This window comes from Dendrobates tinctorius, unplaced genomic scaffold, assembly GCF_039654945.1.
Source record: "Dendrobates tinctorius isolate UK_male_01 unplaced genomic scaffold, ASM3965494v1 ptg000103l, whole genome shotgun sequence".
NCBI lineage: Eukaryota > Metazoa > Chordata > Amphibia > Anura > Dendrobatidae > Dendrobates > Dendrobates tinctorius.
The window spans coordinates 10,699,877-10,721,969 of NW_027361771.1; the positions used below are offsets into that span (position 1 = coordinate 10,699,877).

General features: G+C 42.0%; 1 protein-coding gene across 6 annotated transcripts in view; it reads left to right on the forward strand.

The window, feature by feature from the left end:
* CACNA1G (calcium voltage-gated channel subunit alpha1 G) overlaps window positions 1-22,093 on the forward strand; it is a 341,842-nt gene that overhangs the window by 93,849 nt on the left and 225,900 nt on the right. For all 6 annotated transcript variants that reach the window (XM_073588056.1, XM_073588061.1, XM_073588058.1 and 3 more), the window contains exons 14-18: window positions 809-884; window positions 5,469-5,653; window positions 5,744-6,160; window positions 14,731-14,831; window positions 19,283-19,406. In XM_073588056.1, coding sequence (XP_073444157.1) covers window positions 809-884; window positions 5,469-5,653; window positions 5,744-6,160; window positions 14,731-14,831; window positions 19,283-19,406 — 903 coding nt within the window. The remainder of the gene's footprint in view (window positions 1-808; window positions 885-5,468; window positions 5,654-5,743; window positions 6,161-14,730; window positions 14,832-19,282; window positions 19,407-22,093) is intronic.

Genomic DNA, 22,093 nt, shown 5'->3' on the forward strand with positions numbered 1-22,093 from the left:
CAATTTACCGTATGTCCAGTCAGACTAAAATTGTATATGTAAATGCTCGTTTGGTGCGATCTTTGATTCACACAACCCTGCCCATTGGCCGAGTCATTAATCTTTGGATACTGGATGGGAGCCATGTGAAATGCTTCTTACCTGACAGCATCCGTGGGTCTTCTTTTAGTTTTTGGCCTAGTGCGCCATCATCTTCGCAGTGGGACACACACGTGACTGAAAAGTACACAGGCTATCTAATTAAAAGAAGAGCCGCTCACAGCTCATGTCTATCTGCGACACACTTATGAATAGATTCAAACCAAAACTAATAGAAATGTTATATTGCAAAACAGATGAGGAAGACTAGAAGTTTCTGTTGATATTAATAGTTATCTCAGACCTATTTCCCAATCTGTGAGATTGCTATGTGTGTAAATGCAGTTCACACCTACAATCCGATCAATGATTATGACAAAGGTTTGTATCAATATGAACATGGTTCTGCCATAATCCAAATAATTAATGGGGTTGTCCCCTTTCAGAACAATTTGAGTATTACTTGCCCTCCCTGGGTAAAGCACCCCCTCTCGTGGCAAAAGCCTTTGAGCTGAGTGATTGGCTGTAGTGCTGCTAATGTGACATCAGCACTGCAGACAAACAACAGAGACTGAGAAGCGACAGAGAGCAGATGCTGGACATGGGGACGATAAGTAATTCTCAGCTTGTTTTGCTATAGCTACTACAGTTTATAGCCCAAAATATAATGTAAGGGAACAATCCTTTCACTAGTACTTAATTAACTATTACTTTACCTGTAAAATTACAGGGTGGTGGCTCCCTGTCTGGTTCTGAAAGTGCTCCAGATGAATGTGGAATTCGTAAAAGCCTTTCCAATGTGTCTTGTGAGTAAGAATAATGGTCCATACAACTGTATGAATGGGTACTATTGGTAATACTTTACTATATTATACTTTATATCACTATATTTTGTTGAATAGCTGTGCAAGTTATTCATATTTCACCTAGAGAACCAAAGAGCTGATTCACGCTGCCCAAAACAACAAGCAGGATGAATCAGACACTGGCTCTTTCATTTCTGGCCCTGTGCTACAGAGAGAACATATATTTGAAAACCATCCAGGGACCATGCCGCTTGAATGACTAGTCCAGGAGGCCACTCACCAGCGGCTTTTCCCCACTCTCCTTCTCTGTGCATGGGGAGTGACCTGTCACTCAAGGGGAGCAGACCGGGAAGACGTCACTGGGGACTAGTCATCCATGCTGCATGGTTCCTGGTTGACTTTTATATGTATCTGGCTGAAATGACCGGGTCAGTATGTTGATTGACACTGTCCATGGATCCAGCAGCATGAATGAGCTGTGAGGTTTACTTTATTGATTTATGGAGCAAACAGTTTTACATTAATTATTGCTTGGAAACATGTTCAAACCACTACTGAACCATTTCTATTATACAGTCATATGTTAAAGTTTGGGCACCCCTATTAATGTTAACCTTTTTTCTTTATAACAATTTTGGTTTTTGCAACAGCTATGTCAGTTTCATATATCTAATAACTGATGGACTCAGTTATATTTCTGGATTCAAATGAGGTTTATTGTACTAACAGAAAATGTGCAATCTGCATTTAAACAAAATTTGACCGGTGCAAAAGTATGGGCACCTCAGCATAAAACTGACATTAATATTTCGTAGATCCTCCTTTTGCAAAAATAACAGCCTCTAGTCGCTTCCTGTAGCTATTAATGAGTTCCTGGAACCTGGAGGAAGGTATTTGTGACCATTCCTGTTTACAAAACAATTCCAGTTCAATTAAGTTAGATGGTCGCCGAGCATGGACAGCCCGCTTGAAATCATCCCACAGATGTTCAATGATATTCAGGTCTGGGGACTGGGATGGCCATTTCAGAACATTGTAATTGTTCCTCTGCATGAATGCCTGAGTAGATTTGGAGCGGTGTTTTGGATCATTGTCTTGCTGAAATATCCATCCCCTGCGTAACTTCAACTTCGTCACTGATTCTTGCACATTATTGTCAAGAATCTGCTGATACTGAGTTGAATCCATGCGACTCTCAACTTTACCAAGATTCCCGGTGCCAGCATTGGCCACACAGCCCCAAAGCATGATGGAACCTCCACCAAATTTTACTGTGGGTAGCAAGTGTTTTTCTTGGAATGCTGTGTTTTTTAGCCTCCATGCATAACGCCTTTTTGTATGACCAAACAACTCAATCTTTGTTTCATCAGTCCACAGGACCTTCTTCCAAAATGTAACTGGCCTGTCCAAATGTGCTTTTGCATACCTCAGGCGACTCTGTTTGTGGCGTGCTTGCAGAAACGGCTTCTTTCACATCACTCTCCCATACAGCTTCTCCTTGTGCAAAGTGCGCTGTATTGTTGACCGATGCACAGTGACACCATCTGCAACAAGATGATGCTGCAGGTCTTTGGAGGTGGTCTGTGGATTGTCCTTGACTGTTCTCACCATTCTTCTTCTCTGCCTTTCTGATATTTTTCTTGGTCTGCCACTTCTGGGCTTAACAAGAACTGTACCTGTGTTCTTCCATTTCCTTACTATGTTCCTCACAGTGGAAACTGACAGGTTAAATCTCTGAGACAACTTTTTGTATCCTTCCCCTGAAAAGCTATGTTGAATAATCTTTGTTTTCAGATCATTTGAGAGTTGTTTTGAGGAGCCCATGATGCCACTCTTCATAGTAGAATCAAATAGGAGAACTACTTGCAAGTGGCCACCTTAAATACCTTTTCTCATGATTTGATACACCTGGCTATGAAGTTCAAAGCTCAATGAGGTTACAAAACCAATTTAGTGCTTCAGGAAGTCAGTAAAAAGTAGTTAGGAGTGTTCAAATCAAGAAAATGATAAGGGTGCCCATACTTTTGCACCAGTCAAATTTTGTTTAAATGCAGATTGCACATTTTCTGTTAGTACAATAAACCTCATTTGAATCCAGAAATATAACTGAGTCCATCAGTTATTAGATATATGAAACTGAAATAGCTGTTGCAAAAAACAAAATTGTTATAAAGAAAAAAGGTTAACATTAATAGGGGTGCCCAAACTTTAGCATATGACTGTACATGGATGGATCGAGTCCGTTACAGCATGTCCCCGTTCTGTGACATCCATGTGCGCAGATAGGAAACACCGCACAGTACATTGCCGTGACTTCTTCTATCTTAGGAGTCTAGCCTCACAGTCACCAACCAATGCAGTTTTCTGATATTACTTAGTGACGCCAATGACTTCCAAAATTTGCAGCAATTATTATGACATGAGAACATGTAAGGAGGGGACTGTGAACTTAAACAAAAGACTACTGATAAAAAGAAAAATTGAATAGTGTTGTGATTTTGATCTTGTTATTTTGATCAAATCACATCACATTCCCAATTTTTTAAATAACCTTTATAACTCCATAGGTTCAATATTCTGCATATACTGTAGATTTTGGAACTATCCATGGGTTCCTGTCTATATGTATAGATGTTGGAAATATCCATAGGTTAATTGATCCATATATATATGTTGGAAATATCCATGGGTTCCTAGCTCTATGTATAGATGCTGGAAATATCCCTAGGTTCCTACAGATGTGGCCAAAAGTATTGACACCCCTGCAATTCTGTCAGATAATACTCAGTTTCTTCCTGAAAATGATTGCAAACACAAATTCTTTGGTATTATTATCTTCATTTAATTTGTCTTAAATGAAAAAAACACAAAAAGAATTGTCCTAAAGCCAAATTGGATATAATTCCACACCAAACATAAAAAAGAGGGTGGACAAAAGTATTGGCACTGTTCGAAAAATCATGTGATGCTTCTCTAATTTGTGTAATTAACAGCACCTGTAACTTACCTGTGGCACCTAACAGGTGTTGGCAATAACTAAATCACACTTGCAGCCAGTTGACATGGATTAAAGTTGACTCAACCGCTGTCCTGTGTCCCTGTGTGTACCACATTGAGCATGGAGAAAAGAAAGAAGACCAAAGAACTGTCTGAGGACTTGAGAAACCAAATTGTGTGGAAGCATGAGCAATCTCAAGGCTACAAGTCCATCTCCAAAGACCTGAATGTTCCTGTGTCTACCGTGCGCAGTGTCATCAAGAAGTTTAAAGCCCATGGCACTGTGGCTAACCTCCCTAGATGTGGACGGAAAACAAAAATTGACAAGAGATTTCAACGCAAGATTGTGCGGATGTTGGATAAAGAACCTCGACTAACATCCAAACAAGTTCAAGCTGCACTGCAGTCCGAGGGTACAACAGTGTCAACCCGTACTATCCATCGGCGTCTGAATGAAAAGGGACTGTATGGTAGGAGACCCAGGAAGACCCCACTTCTTACCCCGAGACATAAAAAGCCAGGCTGGAGTTTGCCAAAACTTACCTGAAAAAGCCTAAAACGTTTTGGAAGAATGTTCTCTGGTCAGATGAGACAAAAGTAGAGCTTTTTGGGCAAAGGCATCAGCATAGAATTTACAGGAGAAAAAAAGAGGCATTCAAAGAAATGAACACAGTCCCTACAGTCAAACATGGCGGAGGTTCTCTGATGTTTTGGGGGTTGCTTTGCTGCCTCTGGCACTGGACTGCTTGACCGTGTGCATGGCATTATGAAGTCAGAAGACTACCAACAAATTTTGCAGCATAATGTAGGGCCCAGTGTGAGAAAGCTGGGTCTCCCTCAGAGGTCATGGGTCTTCCAGCAGGACAATGACCCAAAACACACTGCGGTTGGGTGCAGTTATTTTGGCTAAAGGTTGTGCAACCAAGTATTAGGCTAAGGGTGCCAATACTTTTGTCTGGCCCATTTTTGGAGTTTTGTTTGAAATGATCAATGTTTTGCTTTTTGCTTCATTCTCTTTTGTGTTTTTTCATTTAAGACAAATTAAATGAAGATAATAATACCAAAGAATTTGTGTTTGCAATCATTTTCAGGAAGAAACTGAGTATTATCTGACAGAATTGCAGGGGTGTCAATTCTTTTGGCCACAATTGTACCTCTGTATATACAGTAGATACTGGAAATATCAATGGGTTCCTAGCTCTGTGTATAGATGTTGGAAATATCCATAGGTTCCTAGCTCTGTATATAGATGTAATTATCCATGGGTACCTAGCCCTATATATAGATGCAGGAACTATCATTGGGTTCATAGCTCTGTATATAGATGTTGGATTGCCTTCCTGGTGAAACATAGTCCCTGGAAGTTATGATATTTCATATTTATTAATACAGTAGATTTTTTTTGTTTTAACATGAAAACCATCATGCATCCTTTTCTCTTTGCTTCTAGCATGCTACAGATATTGAAACAAGTTCCCCAGTGCCTCAGAAAAACTGTAACCCCATATTCAAAAATTTCTTGCATTAGTAGCACTCTAGAATTGCTGTAGCTTATTTCAAGTCAATCATCACTCAACTCTTTTTTAGTTACTCCATTACATGGATTACCGGAGGTAAAGGCCAATTTACAACCACCTCTCATCATTCATACAGCTGCCACTCCCATGCCTGTGCCAAAAAATTCTCTGTTTGGAGAACTATCTCTGGGTTGTGAATCTCGTAGGCAGAGCAGCGTTTCTGATGGTCCTCATGGCAGTGAGATCAAGTCTATGGTATGAATGATACATTTTTCATGTCAATTGAACAGGTTTTTTGGGAAATAGGAAAAAACAAAACACTTATTTGTATGTTTGTATCTACAGCCCAGTGCACGGAATTCCACGCATAGTTCCTGGGGTGCCGTGTGCAGTTGGAACAGCCGAAGGTCTAGTTGGAACAGCATCGGACGAACCTCCAGCATTAAGCGACAAGTGCAGAGTGGGGAACATAAATCCTTGCTCTCTGCCGATGGAAAGGAGAGTTCAGAAGGCGAGACATCTGATGAGGAGATGTCCATTCGTAAAGGCTCTTCTTGTAATGTAATGGAGCTAGTGGACAAAAGGGAAGCACTCGACACATTGCACGTTCCTTACACTTACTCATTACAGAATAAACCCAGTCTGCCCATAGATTATCAAGGCTGTAACGGAAAAACTGTGCTGCCAAACGTCACCCCTCAACCTCATCTTGAGGATCCCAAAATTGATTACAGCAATAATATTGATGATGATGCGAACATGGTAAGCATCTCTATACTGCATCTGTTATGCTGTTAAAATTTCTTACCTAGTACTGTGCAATGGTTTGAAAAAGTATTTGATGAGCATACAACACGAAGGTTTATATTTTACAGTAGGTAGTACAATTCCATCTGCTATTGATTGTGTAAAATCATATGAGCATAGAAGAAGTCACTGAGAATATATTTACATTGATCAGAATGAATGAATTTCCACATCCAGCATTATCCATTATCATGTAGTTTCACCAGAATTGTTTGTGGATGAAGAAAACCCTATGCCTTACAAAGACACCTTTGGGCTCTTTTGAGGTCTATTTAGCACATGCTATGTTTGGATTTTTCTAGTCCAATAGAGAATTCTATTGGAAAATAGCTAAAAAATACATGAACAGAGCATGCTGGCTTTTGAAAAAAATATATAGTGCCACAAACTGCAAAAATTACACACAAAATACCATTGTGAAAATATTCATTTGCTATAGGCTATGTTCACTCGACATCTTTAATCCACTAAAATCTTCCCTCACAAAGCAGCTTCCAGAAAAAGCCAGCATCTTTTTTTCCTGAAGTGGATAAAATAAGTAATAAAAGATTGAAAATATGCACAGCATTGTGTTTTCGACATGTTGTGCATGATATACATTTTTTGTGGTGGTTTTTGCAGTACTTTTTCAGTCGGATTCTAGGGGGAATCCATCTAAAAAAGACATTGTGGATACATACCCCTAGACTTTAAAGAAGTATATGACTTCAATATTTTCAAACGTAAAAACACTCCATTAAAGACAATAAAATGTCTTTAAAAAATGCTGATTGTTCCAACCAATTAATGGAGTCCATCTGGGTTATTGTTTGGCTTTCGTTTATTTCCAACAGCAAAAGTAATGTTGTCAGCAGCAATATTCCTAGTCTATATTAATGTCATTGTGATTTATCATCATTGTAGTGTGTGAAGATTTGAGGTTCTGGATTGTAATAATCACCTAGGCAGGGTAACAATGCAACTATTTTTATTCTTTACATCCATGGTCTTAAGGGCATGTCACACTAAGAGATATCGCTAGCAATATCGCTATAACTAGTGACGTTATAGCGATATTGCTAGCGATATCTCTGTGTCTGATACCTACCTACGACCCGCTCCCCCGCTGGTTATCGCTGATCGCGCGAGAACGTTCAGGACTGTTTCTCGTCGTCAGCTTCCTGCGGCACTTCCTGCTGTGAGGACGAGCGACGCGTGGAGCCGGGCGGGAGGACGCAGGATCGCCTGGTGTGACAGGTAAGTAGCGACCCCCGTCCCCAGTGATGTCACTAGTGAGATCTGCCTATGTGGCAGCTCACTAGTGACCACTTAGCGATGTACCAGCGATCCTGACCGCGTCATATCGCTGGTCGGGATCGCTGGTAGATCGCTAAGTGTGACAGTACCTTTAGAGTAATTCCAGGTAGTTGGTCACAATGTAATGTCCCGTGTCCACAAGATCCCATCCTGGGGTCATTAGTTCCACTTTCCTTTACCAGGCGAGACCTACTGTCTCCCAACTTTTGTAGGCCCACTGCTTTTGTATCTCTCGCCAGTATAGTCTGTAGGCACAGTCCATGCTCCATACCACGACGGTAGCTCGTCTCCCGCTCCTGCTGGCAACAACAGTCCTTAAGATAGTTCCTCACATCCATACGATAGGTCTCAGGAGTAGAGTTGAGTGACTTTGGTCGGATCGGGTTTCGTGAAACCCGAATGAAGCAAAATTTGAGTCGGATGAAACTGGTCCGGCTAGAGCAAAAAAAGTCGGAGTTTCGTCCAAAACCCGACCCCAATGCAAGTCAATGGGGAAAAAAAGTCGGCACTGAGTGGATGAAACTCCGACTTTTTTTGCCCTAGTCGGACCAGTTTCATCCGACTCAAATTTTGTTTCATTCGGGTTTCACAAAACCCGATCCGACCGAAGTCGCTCAACTCTACTCAGGAGCATAGCACGTGTACCAAGCTCCAGCTGGCAACAACAGTCCTTAAGATAGTTCCCCACATCCAGATGGTAGGTATAACTACCATAGCACATGCATCAAGCTTCAGCCAGCAAGAACAGTCCTTAAGATATTAACTCACATCCAAATGAAAGATATCACGACTGTAACACGTGGCATGTGTATCAAGCTCCAGCCAGCAACCCATCTCCAATTTCCATAGGCTATCCATACAGGGGAACCAGGACCTCACCAACAGATTCTAACCCCTCGGCGTCTCTGCACCAACTGCCTTCCTAAACATGTGGCTTATTGTTCTCCCTCTCTATTGGAATCAATCCCCCAGATGGGTGGGCAGAGGTGTTCACACCCTCCCTCTTAAACATTTGCTTTTAGCTCAAAGAATGAAGAATAGTCCAGAAGCTCAGTCTCCAGCCTGTCTACAGATTTGTGTATTGGAGATACCCCCTGCAGAGAGGAATAAAGACTCACATGCCCCCATCAGATGCAGGACAGAAATGCTAATGTAGGCCTTATGTATCCATGAGATCCAGCCCACAGTCTTCCTCTGCATACTTTCACTGAATGGAAACATTAATTTGTGAGGCAGAACAATTTCTATGAGAGATTTGTGCACTTTAAACTGACAAGCAAGAAAATCTCTAATAAACACAACAATAAGATCGACGTACTGGTAAAAGTCCGTGGCCAGCTCCTCACATAGTGAATACAGCCTTATTTATTATAGAAGTAATACTGGTAAACTGATGCAGAGAAAAAGTATTGTATGAGGTAAATGTTTACCTACTGCACCAGACAGACTATATATAGTGGAAGTAAAAATGTATCGGCCATGGACTCCTTTAACATCGAAAAAATGACTTTTACATATATACAAATGGTTACCTTTAAATCATAAAATTGCACAAAGTTTCAGTATGCAATCTTCATTCATTCGGTCCCAATGCATCAAGACCAGCTATGTTCTTGCCAGTCTTGACGAGAGGCAATCTGGAGTCAGACGCTCATGATTCATTATGTGGTTCACGTCTCTTAATTACTTAGTAGCGGCTCAAAAGTGGCATGATCCTTCATGTACCTTGCCAAAAATCTCATAGAGTCATGGACTAGAATAAGGTTTTTGGCTTAAGGAATAAGGTAAGCTGTGCTGTCACTCCTCCCATTCTACCCCAACTCTGTCTATTTCAGTGGAGCTCGGCGAAACTGGAGTGAAACGCCAAAAGTCACAACATTTTTACACAACTACCCTTTGCACAAAAAAATTTGCTGCTTTTCAAAGTGATTTACACCAGAATTCTGTCAGAATTGCCTTGATGAGTTAGTGCCTTAGTTTCCTGCTGATCTAAGATTTGGATGTTTCTCCTAGTAATATAGGTTTCATGTGAAACCTGTGTGTGTATCGAGGATAGTGAGGGTCTCAGTAACCAATTTATTATCACAGCTTCTACTCTGCACTTTGATCTCCGTATGTTTTATCCTTTTCTATAGAGAAATTAGATACTTTTCTTCCCTGCCCACTCTACCGAGATTGAGGTACAACCCGTCCCTCTATTTCTAAAAGCCACCTTACACCGTAGATGGTCAATGGTACCATGAGGTAGACCGTATTTTTCGCTTTATAAGACGCACCCCCAAATTTGGTGAAGAAAAAGAGAAAAAAATTTTTTATGTTAAATGGGGGTCTGTCTTATAATGCCAGTGTCCGTCTTACAATCATATATATGTCCCTCATCCTGGTATCTATACAACCCCCATCCTGGCACATGGCCCCATTGTGCTGGCACATGGCCCCCCTGTGCTGGCACACTGGCACATTGCCCCCTTGTTCTGGCACATTGCCCCCTGTGCTGCTGGCACATTGCCCCCTGTGCTGCTGGCACATTGCCGCCCCTGTGCTGCTGGCACTTTGCCCCCCCTGTGCTGCTGGCACATTGCCCTTCTGTGCTGCTGGCACATTGCACCCCTGTGCTGCTGGCACATTACCCCCTTGTGCTGGCACACTGGCACATTGCCCCTTTGTGCTGGCACATTGGCACATTGCCCCCTCTGATAATTTCCCCCTTGTGCTGGTACATTGCCCCCCCGTGCTGCTGGTAAATTACTCCCTTGTGCTGGCACACTGCCTCCTTTGCTGGCACATTGGCACATTGCCCCCTCTGGTAATTTCCCCCTTGTGCTGGTACATTACCCCCTGTGCTGCTGGAACATTACCCCCTTGTGCTGGCACACTACCCCCTTGTGCTGGCACATTGCCCCCTCTGGTAATTGGCACGCACATGATAAAATAACAAACACGTAACTCACCTTCCGATGATGGCTCCGTACTCCCAGCTCCTCGGTTGCGCTTCCTGTTTCTTGGGCATCGGATCATGTGACCTGGGCACACAGTGATGACATCACTGTGCTGATCGGATGTCAGCACAGACACAGGAAGAGCCACTGGGGAGCTGGGAGGACGGAGCCATCATCGGAAGGTGAGTTAAGTGTTTGTTATTTTATCATGTGCGTGCCAGCAGGGGGGCATATAGTGACTGGGGGAGGCATGTGCGTGCCAACAGGGGGCATATAGAGTGATCGGGGCAGGGGGGAATATCCATGATGGGAGGGGGTAAGAGTACATGCACATGCAATATGTGCCGCTCCCCTGTCAACCAACTTGGTGCAGCTTCAGCACCGAGGTGATGGACAGCAGGTGCAGTGAATATTACATGAGGCTAATGAGCAGGAGCATGTGACCTCCCGCTGTCTCTGCAGCCTGCAGTCGGCCCACCCCAGCCCCCTGACACCACTCACCACTCCAGAGCCCCCCACTTTCCCCAAAAAATTTTGGGGAACAAAAGGGCATCTTATAATCCAAAAAATACGATATACATATATATACAGTATATATATATATATATATATATATGTGTATGTCGAGTGAAGAAAGGTTTAAAACATAGAAGTATTATTATATAGTCATTTCAGAAAATGTAACATGAATGAACAAAAGAGAAATCTAAATCAAATCATTGCTTGGTGTGGCCACCCTTTGTCCTCAAAACAGAATCAAAACATCAATTCTTCATGGAGGTTTTTCCAAATATCTTGGGAGAAGTAACAACAGATCTTCTGTGGATATAGATTGGTATAATTCCTTTTGTGTCATCGCATAGTCCCAGTGGGGGCCATATCATCACTTCCAGAACTCCATGTACTTTGATATGTTGAAGATAGTTCTTAGTGATTGATTGTTCTCAGGCAGAAGATAGTCTCTCTATATAAAAATGAATGTGTGTGAATCACTAACTAATCACGAAGCATCTTTCATTTCAACAGAGCTGTTCAAAAGAAGCTGAGCTGTGATTGGTTGCTATGACCAACAGTTTTATTTGCAAACAATCACTAAGCATCTCTCATTTCACCAGAGCTGGTTAAAAGAAGCTGAGCTGTGATTGGTTGCTATGACCAACAGTTTTCCCACTTGACAACACCTCAGCAGACACTGACATGGTGGGAGAAATCTAGCATCCCTGGGAACATAAGCTCCCAGCCATTGTCTGACCCCCAGAAAGGAGCAGTGAGTACATGACAGAAATTAATCCCCCCCTCCCGTGCCTATGTACACATCACACATCCTCCATCCCGTAGGCACATCTTCCCTCTTAAAGGGACCATTGGTATGGAAGTCAGAGCAAATCCATCCAGCGCTTTGGTTTTGACCCCAGGCCTCTCTTAAAGGGATCCCCGGTATGGAAGTTAGGACAGTTCCACTCAGCTCTGTGGTTCTGACCCCAGGGTCTCTTAAAGGGATCATTGGTATGGAATTTAGGACAAATCCACTATGTGCTTTGGTACTGACCCCAGGCCCTTCTTAAAGGGATCTCCGGTATGGAAGTCAGGGAAAATCCATCCAGCGCTTTAATTCTGACCCCAGGCCTCTCTTAAAGGGATCCCCGGTATGGAAGTCAGGGCAATTGCCTTAAAATGCTCTGGTGCTGACCCCAGGCTCTCTTAAAGGGATCTCCTGTATGGAAGTTAGGGTAAATCCCTCGGCGCTCTGATTCTGACCCCAGCGTTCTATTAAAGGGATCATTGGTATGCAAGTCAGGGCAAATCCACTCCGTGCTCTGGTTCTGATCCCAGGCTCTCTTAAAGGGAGCACCAGTATGGAAATTAGGGCAAATCCACTCAGTGCTCTGGTTCTGACCCAAGTGCCCTCTTAAAGGGATCCTCGTTACAGAAGTGAGGGAAAATCCACTGTGCGTTTTGGTACTGACCCCAGGCTCTCTTAAAGGGATCTCCGGTATGGAAGTTAGGGTAAATCCCTCAGCGCTCTGGTTCTCACCCCAGGGTTCTATTAAAGGGGTCATTGGTATGGAAGTCAGGGCAAATCCACTCAGCGCTCTGGTTCTGATGCCAGTCCTCTCTTAAAGGGATCCCCAGTATGGAAGTTAGGACCGTTCCACTCAGCGCTCTGGTTCTGACTCCAGGCTGACGGGATGATGTGGGATATTAGTGGTAGTTGTCCGGTGGCTCTGGCTGGTGGGATGATGTGGGATATTAGGAGTAGTAGTCCAGTGGATTTGGCTGACGGGACGATGTGGGATATTATGGGTAGTAGTCCGGTAGTTCTGGTTGACGGGATGATGTGGGATATTAGTGGTAGTAGTCCAGTGGCTCTGGCTGATGGGATGATGTGGGATATTATGGGTAGTAGTCCAGTAGCTCTGGCTGACGGGATGATGTGGGATATTACAGTGAATGTGGCTATGCGGAGTGGGCGGGGCTCTACACTCAGCTTTATATATATAGATATAATCTTTATAATTTGTTATAACTAACCGCAGTTAGTTACTATGCTCAGGCAGCGCCGGGCTCTTCAGCTAGTTCTTAATAACTTTGGCTGCATGTGTGGAGTTATTGTCTTGCTGCATAATAAATTTGGAGTCAACAAATGTCACTCCGATAGAATTGTGTAATGGATAAGTATCTGCCTATATTTCTCAGCATTCAAGACATCAAGTAATGGGCAACGTTGAGAACCATAGACATAGTGATCGGCCAAAAAAACTTAGTAAATCAGATGATAAACACATTTACTCTACACGTTTACTTATCTTTAAAATAGCTGTACAACCTGTGGGATCCAGCTACATCCATCTACTTTTTCGATAATGTCTGGTCAGAAGTGGTCTTCATGGAAAAATTGCTGCTAAAAAGCCTTACCTTTGACATGAAAGCAAGACCAAGCTACTCAACTATACTCAAAAACAGAGGATATCTTCAGCGTCAAAAGAGCAAGGAGCCCTGGAAGTGAAGATATGTCCCCTCTCAACATCACTGGGGCTGTCTAGGACAGAAGAAGAGAGGAGGATTTCTGCAAGCATACATCCACAGAAGGTCTGTGGTTAGTTCTCCAAGATTTTTGAACAACCTTCCTGCCGAGTCCTTTCAAAAACTATGTGTATTGTACCTAAAAGAATTGATGGTTTGTTACTGTTTTGAAACAATGGGGGTCACACCAAATACTGATTAGATTTAAATCTCTCTTTTGTTCATTCATACCATAACCATAACATTATGCAGCTAAGGCTATGTACATGTCACAGTTGAATCAGAAGTTTAACGAAGGAATTCAAAAGGATGCTTCACAATGTTTCCATGTAGGAATCTGTCAATATTGGGATCTATTGGAATCCATTTATGTGACCATTGTAGCCAATCACTGACCACAGTAGCTATAACCTGTATGCAAATATGATTTCTGCGGCCAGTTATTTGCTGCTGTAGTTATATGAATGATAGAAGGGGCATCATCACTACAGAACTAAAAGGGATGGCACTAAAGTGGCAGGGGATTCAACAGGTAAGTAATGTTTATTTCTTTAGTTTAGAACATTTCCCACTCTTGGATCACCTTTGAAAATACTGGAAAATCCCTTGAACTTTTAATTGGTAAACTCCTTTAATAACCATTGGGTCTTAGTGATCAACATAAGATATGTGAAGACAACTTGACAGGGAGCCAACAAGAGGTATTGCAGTATTGGTCAGAGGGCAACAATTTGATGACCCCTATTTTGTCCTGATTCATTGCTCCATTCTTTGGGATAGTGGCATACTGTGCATGATTTAACCCAAAGAAGAGGATGAATGTGCAAGATTCTCCCAGGAGCATAGATGACGTCAACAATAGCCTCTGTTTATGCTGTCAACCAAGCAGCGGAAGGCACTGCCAGGTGGGGAGAACTGAAATAGAGCCATGGACTGCAAGTGTGCCAATATGCTCAAAGTGCACTTGCAGAATAATACTCAAGTTAACAAAAAGCAAGATTTCTCCTGCAAAAAATCCCGAAGCAGATATCATTTTAATTGCTGTGCCCTGAGTCCTATACTGCAATACCTCTCCTTGCCTGTCTAAAAAGATGCCGACTCGTTCTCTTTAAAGAATGTTTGTATCTTCTCCTGCCATTACGTATTAATACAAAGTTCACAGAGTGCTATTGTACATTACACCCTACATTGTGTATTCTAATTGTTTTCCCTTCCTTATAATATTGCCTATGTAGTATAACTACATATTTGATTTCCTTTTTGCAGAGCAAAGGTGAAAGATTAAGAGCATGGATAAGAGCTCATCTCCCAGCCTGGTGCAAGGAAAGAGAAACCTGGTCCCTTTACTTGTTCCCCCCTTATTCCAAGTATGTGCTGTCACTTAGAAAGGTTTTTTACTCTTTCTTTCTTCCAATCCTGTAGCTTTTTAAAGGGACCCTGACAGGTGATCCACACTATCCAAACCATGGGCAGCATGTATCAGCCACTGGCTGTACGATCACAGCCATGTACTGTATGTTTGACTCTGAAACACGGCAGCATTTCAGAGAACATTATACTTTAATGGTGCATGGGTGACTAGTCATACAGACGGGTCCCGGGCAGAGACCAGCCTCTGTCTATATGTGCACGGAGGCAGAGGCTTCTCAGTCACTGTCAGCAGGCGGTCCCTTTAAATAAAAACTGTGCATGGAAGGTTTGTTGAGACTAGCAGAGAAGTGGCTATTACAGTCTGTATCTGCTCTACGTATGTCTGATACAATACTGAAATTGGGCATCAGGAATATGGAGCTGTGTACCTAAACCTCCCATAGGTGCCAGGTTTGTGCTATACTAGTCTCTAATAGCAAATTTTTTTCTACAAAATTCCATCAGTATAGACGAACTAACACAGGTGATCAATGGTTTTGATACCTGCATAATATTGCTAGGTTATGTTATACTATATCATGTCATGGTATGTTATTTTACTTTAGGAATACAATGGTAACGGCTATATAACTTCAGAAACTTGCAGGTATTTTCAAGAAAGTCTTAGGAAATTACATGTACAGCATTCCAGTAATAGTAAGGATGAGGATTACTAAATGTAAAAAATGCACAAAAAAATATAAATGAAATCCAAGCAAATCGTATTTTAATATCCCCTACTCATGTTATCTAATCATTTCTTACAGGGGAATCAAACAAGGAGAATTCTACAAAAGGGTTCTTCTTATATATACCGTATATCACAGGAGATTGTCCTTACCCATCTTCTTGCTCACACTTTGGACTAGACTTGTCCCTGGCTGTGACGCACATGGCTGTAGCAGTAGACCTCTCCCATTGCCTGTCTGCAATGTAAGAGCAGGACCTCATCCAGGAGACAAGGAGAGACAAAAATAGAAGAGAGCAAGAGCAAATTACAATTGTGCAGGATTTTAAGATTTCGTGAACAAATCGCGTTTGTCTCAAAAGCAGCTGAAAATCTTTGAGCGTACGAACACCGCTTGCATTTCTTTTCTGGTTTCCTGCTTGTCCTCACTTACTTGCATCCAACAGTAGCTTGAAAAGACTTCTTAACATTGTGTGTACTAGAATTTGAAAGGATTCTAACAAAAAAAAAAAAAAAACAATTAAAATTTCTATGTTCTTATTGTACAAAGTTTTTGCATCTGAAATGAAAAATGAAGTAACTTTTCAATTTAACCTAAATACAAATGTCTAGTCATATCTCCAGCACCAAAGCAGACTTATGTGCTACCATGGTTACAGTCAATAAATAAACTATATGTCATATAACTATGAGATAGACAAAAGGGGTGCTCACTGTAAGGTCGGTGCTCTTTAGTAAAAAAATAATCAGTAAAAATGGTAAACTCCGGCACTTCAAATTTCTCAAATTTTATTGATGCAAAAAAAAAATACTTTCAGATGACAGACCCAAAGGAATACAGACATGTACAATTTGATGTTTCGGCATGTTTAGCCTTTCTCAAGATACGTCTGTTTCTGCAAAAATGGGACAGTATTAATACAAAATACAAAGCAATATAAGAGTAAAAAAACATAAATGGTTCTCTGATACATAGAAAAATCTATTTATCTCACTTAGTAGATTCATAGAAACGGAAAATTATAATAATTAATTAGTCTCACCAAAGTGAGGCGGCTACATCCATCTTGTCTAGGATGTAGTGAAAAACTGTGCCAGAATGATAATTGCAAGCTCAAAAGTTTCACATAAAAGCATACTATCTAGGTGCATATGTAAATAATGATAGTGATCCTAATAATCATCATAATACATTTACAGGCATAATATTAAATAACATTAAATGTTCAATATCTTAGAATCAAGTAAAAAAATGTCACAAGCGGAATGCAAGTATCTTAGGCCCCTTTCACACTTCCGTTTTTTACAATCAGTCACAATCCGCCAGGTTTTGAAAAAAACGGATCCTCAAATTTTTTTTGAGGATCCGTTTTTTTCCCCATTGACTTGCATTAATGGCGGATTGTGACGGATTGCTGTCCGTTGCATCCGTTTTTTTTGAGGATCCGCCAAAAGTTGCTGTCCGTCACCATCCTCAAAGATTTCAAAACGGACCTTGTAACGTTTTTTTCTCTGGCGGATCCTCCAGACACTAATTTAACCCGAAATTCTTTCTGGGTGCCGGACAAAACAAAAATCTTCTCCCTCTCTCTCTCTCTCTCTCTCTCTCTCCCTCTCTCTCTCTCTCTCTCTCTCCCCTTCCCGGCCAGTATTTCCTTTAAATTTCCGCATTTTCAGGATCCGTCTAAAAACGGATCCTGTGCCATCCGTTCACATCAGTTAACAACGGATCCGCTTGTATGACTTTTTGGCGGATTTGAACTGATGCAAAAAACTGAAGTGTGAAAGAGGCCTTATAGACATAATATTAGCTAGGTTTAATATGTCTTGGAGGCAGGTAAAAGAACCAAAATGCCACAGAGAGCAAGCAGAAACAAAACGAAAATACCATATGTAAGTGTAGGAGAAGTCCATTTACCTGGCAGGCTCAGGGTCCCCGGGTGGCGGAATGTAATATCCACATGTGTTGTAGTGTTGTCCGGTGCTCGCAGTTTCCGGTGAGTTGGCCACCGTCGTATAGGAAATGAACTGCGCATACGCATTCCGAGGACTGCCGGAAAAAGCCAAAACTTTGTTTATGATTGACCGTGGTTCCTTCAATAGTGACGGCACATGCATGGTGCCGGGGAATAAGCAGATTGTTAGGGTATATTCTGAAAAAAGAAGAAAGCCCATCGGTATGAGATAAGAAACAGTGAAGAAGAAGAAACATAACAATAACATTATTTTGAAAATGCACCCTTGAATATAGTGCACCCTTGGATATACATATTTATATAAAGATGTATAACTAAAATAGGAGAGAACAAGGAGAGAAAAAGTGTAGTGGCAGAAGAGGAAAAAAAGAGGGGGTAGTAGGAAGAATTAAAGGTAGTATATATTATGTGATCTAAATAAAGAAAAAATGTGTTATATAATTATTAATGTCATGATACTTATTGATATAATTATTAATAATATGATTATTAATAGTAATACATTCCAAGTATTCTCTACACATAATTTCCTAAAGAAATGCAATACTATGGTTGAGAAAAGCCCTATGCTTAATCCCAAATGATAAAGCCATATAGCCATATAGACCTTAAACCAAATACACTTTTTGTGTTACAAAGGTGAGCTAATGTAGCACCTCATACTCCCTATTAAGGCCCAATGGAGTAAGAGTCTGTAGTGTATGTATCCAAAATGATTCATGTTCTTTTAGTCTTTTAACCCAATTGCCACCTCTTCTAGCTGCTGGAACATGATCTTTGACCTGATATTTTATTTGGGCAATAGTATCGTTGTTGCAAAGGAAATGGGCAGGTGTTAGTAAAAGTGTACGTCCACACCTAATGATAGATTTGTGTTGTGAGATGTGGTCTCGGATGTGCTGGGTGGTCTCCCCAACATATCCGAGACCGCATGGGCATTTCATCAGGTGAACAAGATAAGATAATTTACATGTGAAATGTCCCTTGATCGGGTATCTACATCCCGAACGTGGATGTGTGCAAGAATCCTTTTTTGAAATATTGGAACATTGTAAGCATCCCAAACATGGGAAAGTACCATTACGAGGTATGCTAAGAACCCTTTGTGTCAATCCCATACTGGAGGGCCCATATCCGCTCATACTAGATGGTTTCTGATATTCTGGAGTGTCTTACTGCACATAATGGGTTTAGAAGGGAATTCTGGAATATTGGGATAAGCACTTTGCAATATTCCCCAGTGTTTAAGTATACACTGGTTGATACATTGATTGAATGGGTGGAATGTGCTTACAAAAGCTAATAGGGTACATGCAACTGAAACTCACATGTCACCTTTCAATTTTACTGCTTTTGACAGCTGTAAACTAGACGCACATCAGAGCATCGCAAACAAGGTGTACAAATGTTTTTGGTCACTTGACTTGTTCGAGAAATGTGGTCATGCAACATGTCATTGTGTAGCCTCCAAATAAGGCCACATTCACACATTGAGTATTGTGTCAGTATTTTACATCAGTATCTGTAAGCCAAAACCAGGAGTGGGAAATCAGAGGAAGAGTATAATAGAAACCCGTCACCTCTTCTGGATTTATCACCCACTCCTGGTTCTGGCTTACAAATACTGAGGTAAAAAACTCACCAAATACTGAACGTGTGCATGTGGCCTAAAGAAGAAAATGTAATATACCATCAGGGTACAGAAAAAAATGTGCAGAAATCTTTCTTGTTTTTTTTTTTACAGATTCCGCTTAATGTGCAATAAAATCATCACCCATAGAATGTTTGATCATGTTGTTTTAGTCATTATATTTTTGAACTGCATTACTATTGCAATGGAAAGACCTAAAATAGAGCCTCATAGTGCTGTAAGTATACATGAAAGCAAGTGGTAATGTCTATGTTCTAGATCAGCTTCACATCTATGATGAATTACATGTTTACTCATTTATTATGTTTACTTATAATATGCAGTGGTTTACAGATATTATCACTGTCCCCATTGGGGCTCACAATCTAAATTCCCTAAAATATGTCTTTGGCGTGTGGGCAGAAACCAGAGTACTTGGAGGAAATGCATGCAAACACAGGGAGAACAAACAAAAAAAAAAGTCCTTACAGATTTTGTCCTTAATGGAATTTGTATCCAGGACACCAGTCCTGTTAAACAGCAGTGTTAACCACTGAGCCACCATGTTGCCCATAGATTCTGCTACATAGACACTGATAATATAAAATGTCAAATCATCTAGAAAGTTCATTGTTGTAGAACTCAGATGTGTTTGATGTATTGTAGGTTTACATTAAAAAACATTAAGAAAATTAATTACTGTATTTTTCTGACTAAGACGCACTTTTTTCCTCCAAAAATGTGGAGGAAAATGGGGGTGTGTGTCTTATAGTCCAGATGTACCAGCTGTGGCTATGGTGAGGAGATGGGTGCAACAATAATGTAAAGTATCATGTATTTTTCCCCAATATCACACCCTCCGGACCATTCCTGAATCTCCGATTCACATACTGAACTCTGCTATGCCAGTGGTGAGAGTTTGACCCCCGTTCTTTTCCCTTTGCCTGTCATGCCTGCAGCTTTCTCTCCCTCACAGCCTGAGACACTGTCCACCCCCCTTCTCCCCCCCCAGCCGCCACACACACTTTTTGTAACTTGAGATACCAGTTAGTGATTTCCCTCCTCTCAGCAGGGAGCCCCTTTCTCCTCTCATGTGCTCTGATTTCTCATGGACAATAATGAGAGTCTAATCATTTGGTCTTAAAGCGACGCGAGAGTGTGATAGAAAAATGACAGATACATATCCGGAACGTGCTTTGATAGAGATTCGCATCAGCACCTCTTGCTAAATTCCAGCTTCAGCGGAATCCGAGGAGTGGATTCCCATGCAGCCGGGGCAGCCCGATGCTTCGTGTTTGGTTTTGAATGAACGCCAGCGAGAAGCTGAACAAGATGATACTATGTACGTTTCTATATGAGGTACCCTCTGTGAGATATGATTATTATAGTTTCCTTAGCCAGATTGTAAGGCCTCTTTCACACATCAGGTTTTCGCCGTCAGGCGCGATCCGGCTCTTTTGACAGAAACCGGATCCGGCGAAATGCAATGCCGGATCCGGTTTCCCCCCCATTGACTTGCATTTGCGCCGGATGGCCATGCGTTTCATCCGGTTTTCGCCGGATCCGGCAATGTGTCGCGATCCGGCGTCTGGAAAAAACGGCTACTGTAACGTTTTTTGTCTCCGGCGAAAAAGCCGAACACGCCGGATCCGGCGCGTCCGTCTTTTTCACACAATGAAAGCCTATGAGCGCCGCAATGCGCCTGATCCGGCGAAAGCCGGATCCGGTGGCCGGATCCGTTTTTTTTGGTCTGAGCATGCTCAGTAGCTCTGCCCACAAGACATATATAAAAGCAAGACAGTGGGACCCACAGCCACACCCAACATGCCACCCAAGAAAGCAACCAAGCGCAGCAGGAGAAGGCAGGAGACCACTGCAGCACCATCAGCACCACCACCACCCCAAATGGAGCAGCAAATGGAACATGCTGAGGAGGGGAGGCCAGCAGCAGATGAGAGACGGTAATTATCAAATCCCCCATTCCTCCAAACTAGGGCTATTGAATATCAAGATATTCATTGGCCCTTTGTTTCTCTTTATTCAACAGCCGCCCAATAGATGCAGCAGCAGCAATGGCAGCAGCTGGAACACCACCCACAGGCATGGAGTGTGGCCACCAGGAAGACAGCACATCATCGTCTGGGAGCCCTCCCTCGCATCGTCAGCGTTTGACGGTAAGTTTTTATTTCCAAAATCCATCATCTCTGTAATATATGTCTATTCATTGCCTTTTATTTCAAAACAGGATTCACAAGATGAAGAGGAGCTCCCAGAAGAAGAAGGAAGGGGTGGACAGACACCTGGAGTGGGCTCACAATTGGTAAGTTTTTTGCATCAAATGCAGAAACACAACATCACACTACACACAACACATAGAAAACAATGTTCTGCAGACCACACACAGCAAACAAATGCCTACATCCAAAGACATAACATTTTTTGTTTTCTTCTCTAGTCTTCCCAATCTGGTGCTCGGCCAAGAGGTCCTCGCAGTGCCTCCCAGGGTCGTCGGCGACAGCAACGCGGCGGTCACCAGCGTGTAAGTATAAATATTTTTGCTTTGTTTTTTTGCACTTTTTATTTCATTTCTTTTGTGGAGGCTAATTATGTTATTTTTGTCTTTTTCTTTAACAGCCTTCACAGCGTGCTCCCGACTCTGACGGTGAGGATGGAGGACTCGATGTGGACCACCTCATCGATCTCGTCAGAGAAAGGGAGCCGCTCTGGAATATGGCTGACCGCCGCCACGCTGACCTTATCGTTACCCGACGACTCTGGGAGGAAATCTGTTCGCTCCTTGTGGGCCGCTGGGAGGACCTCGATGTTCGGGCCCAGATTAAAGAGCGTAAGTATATACAGTACCGGTTGCTTGATGTAAACCAGTGTTTCCCGAACTCCAGTCCTCGTGGTCCCCACGGATCATGT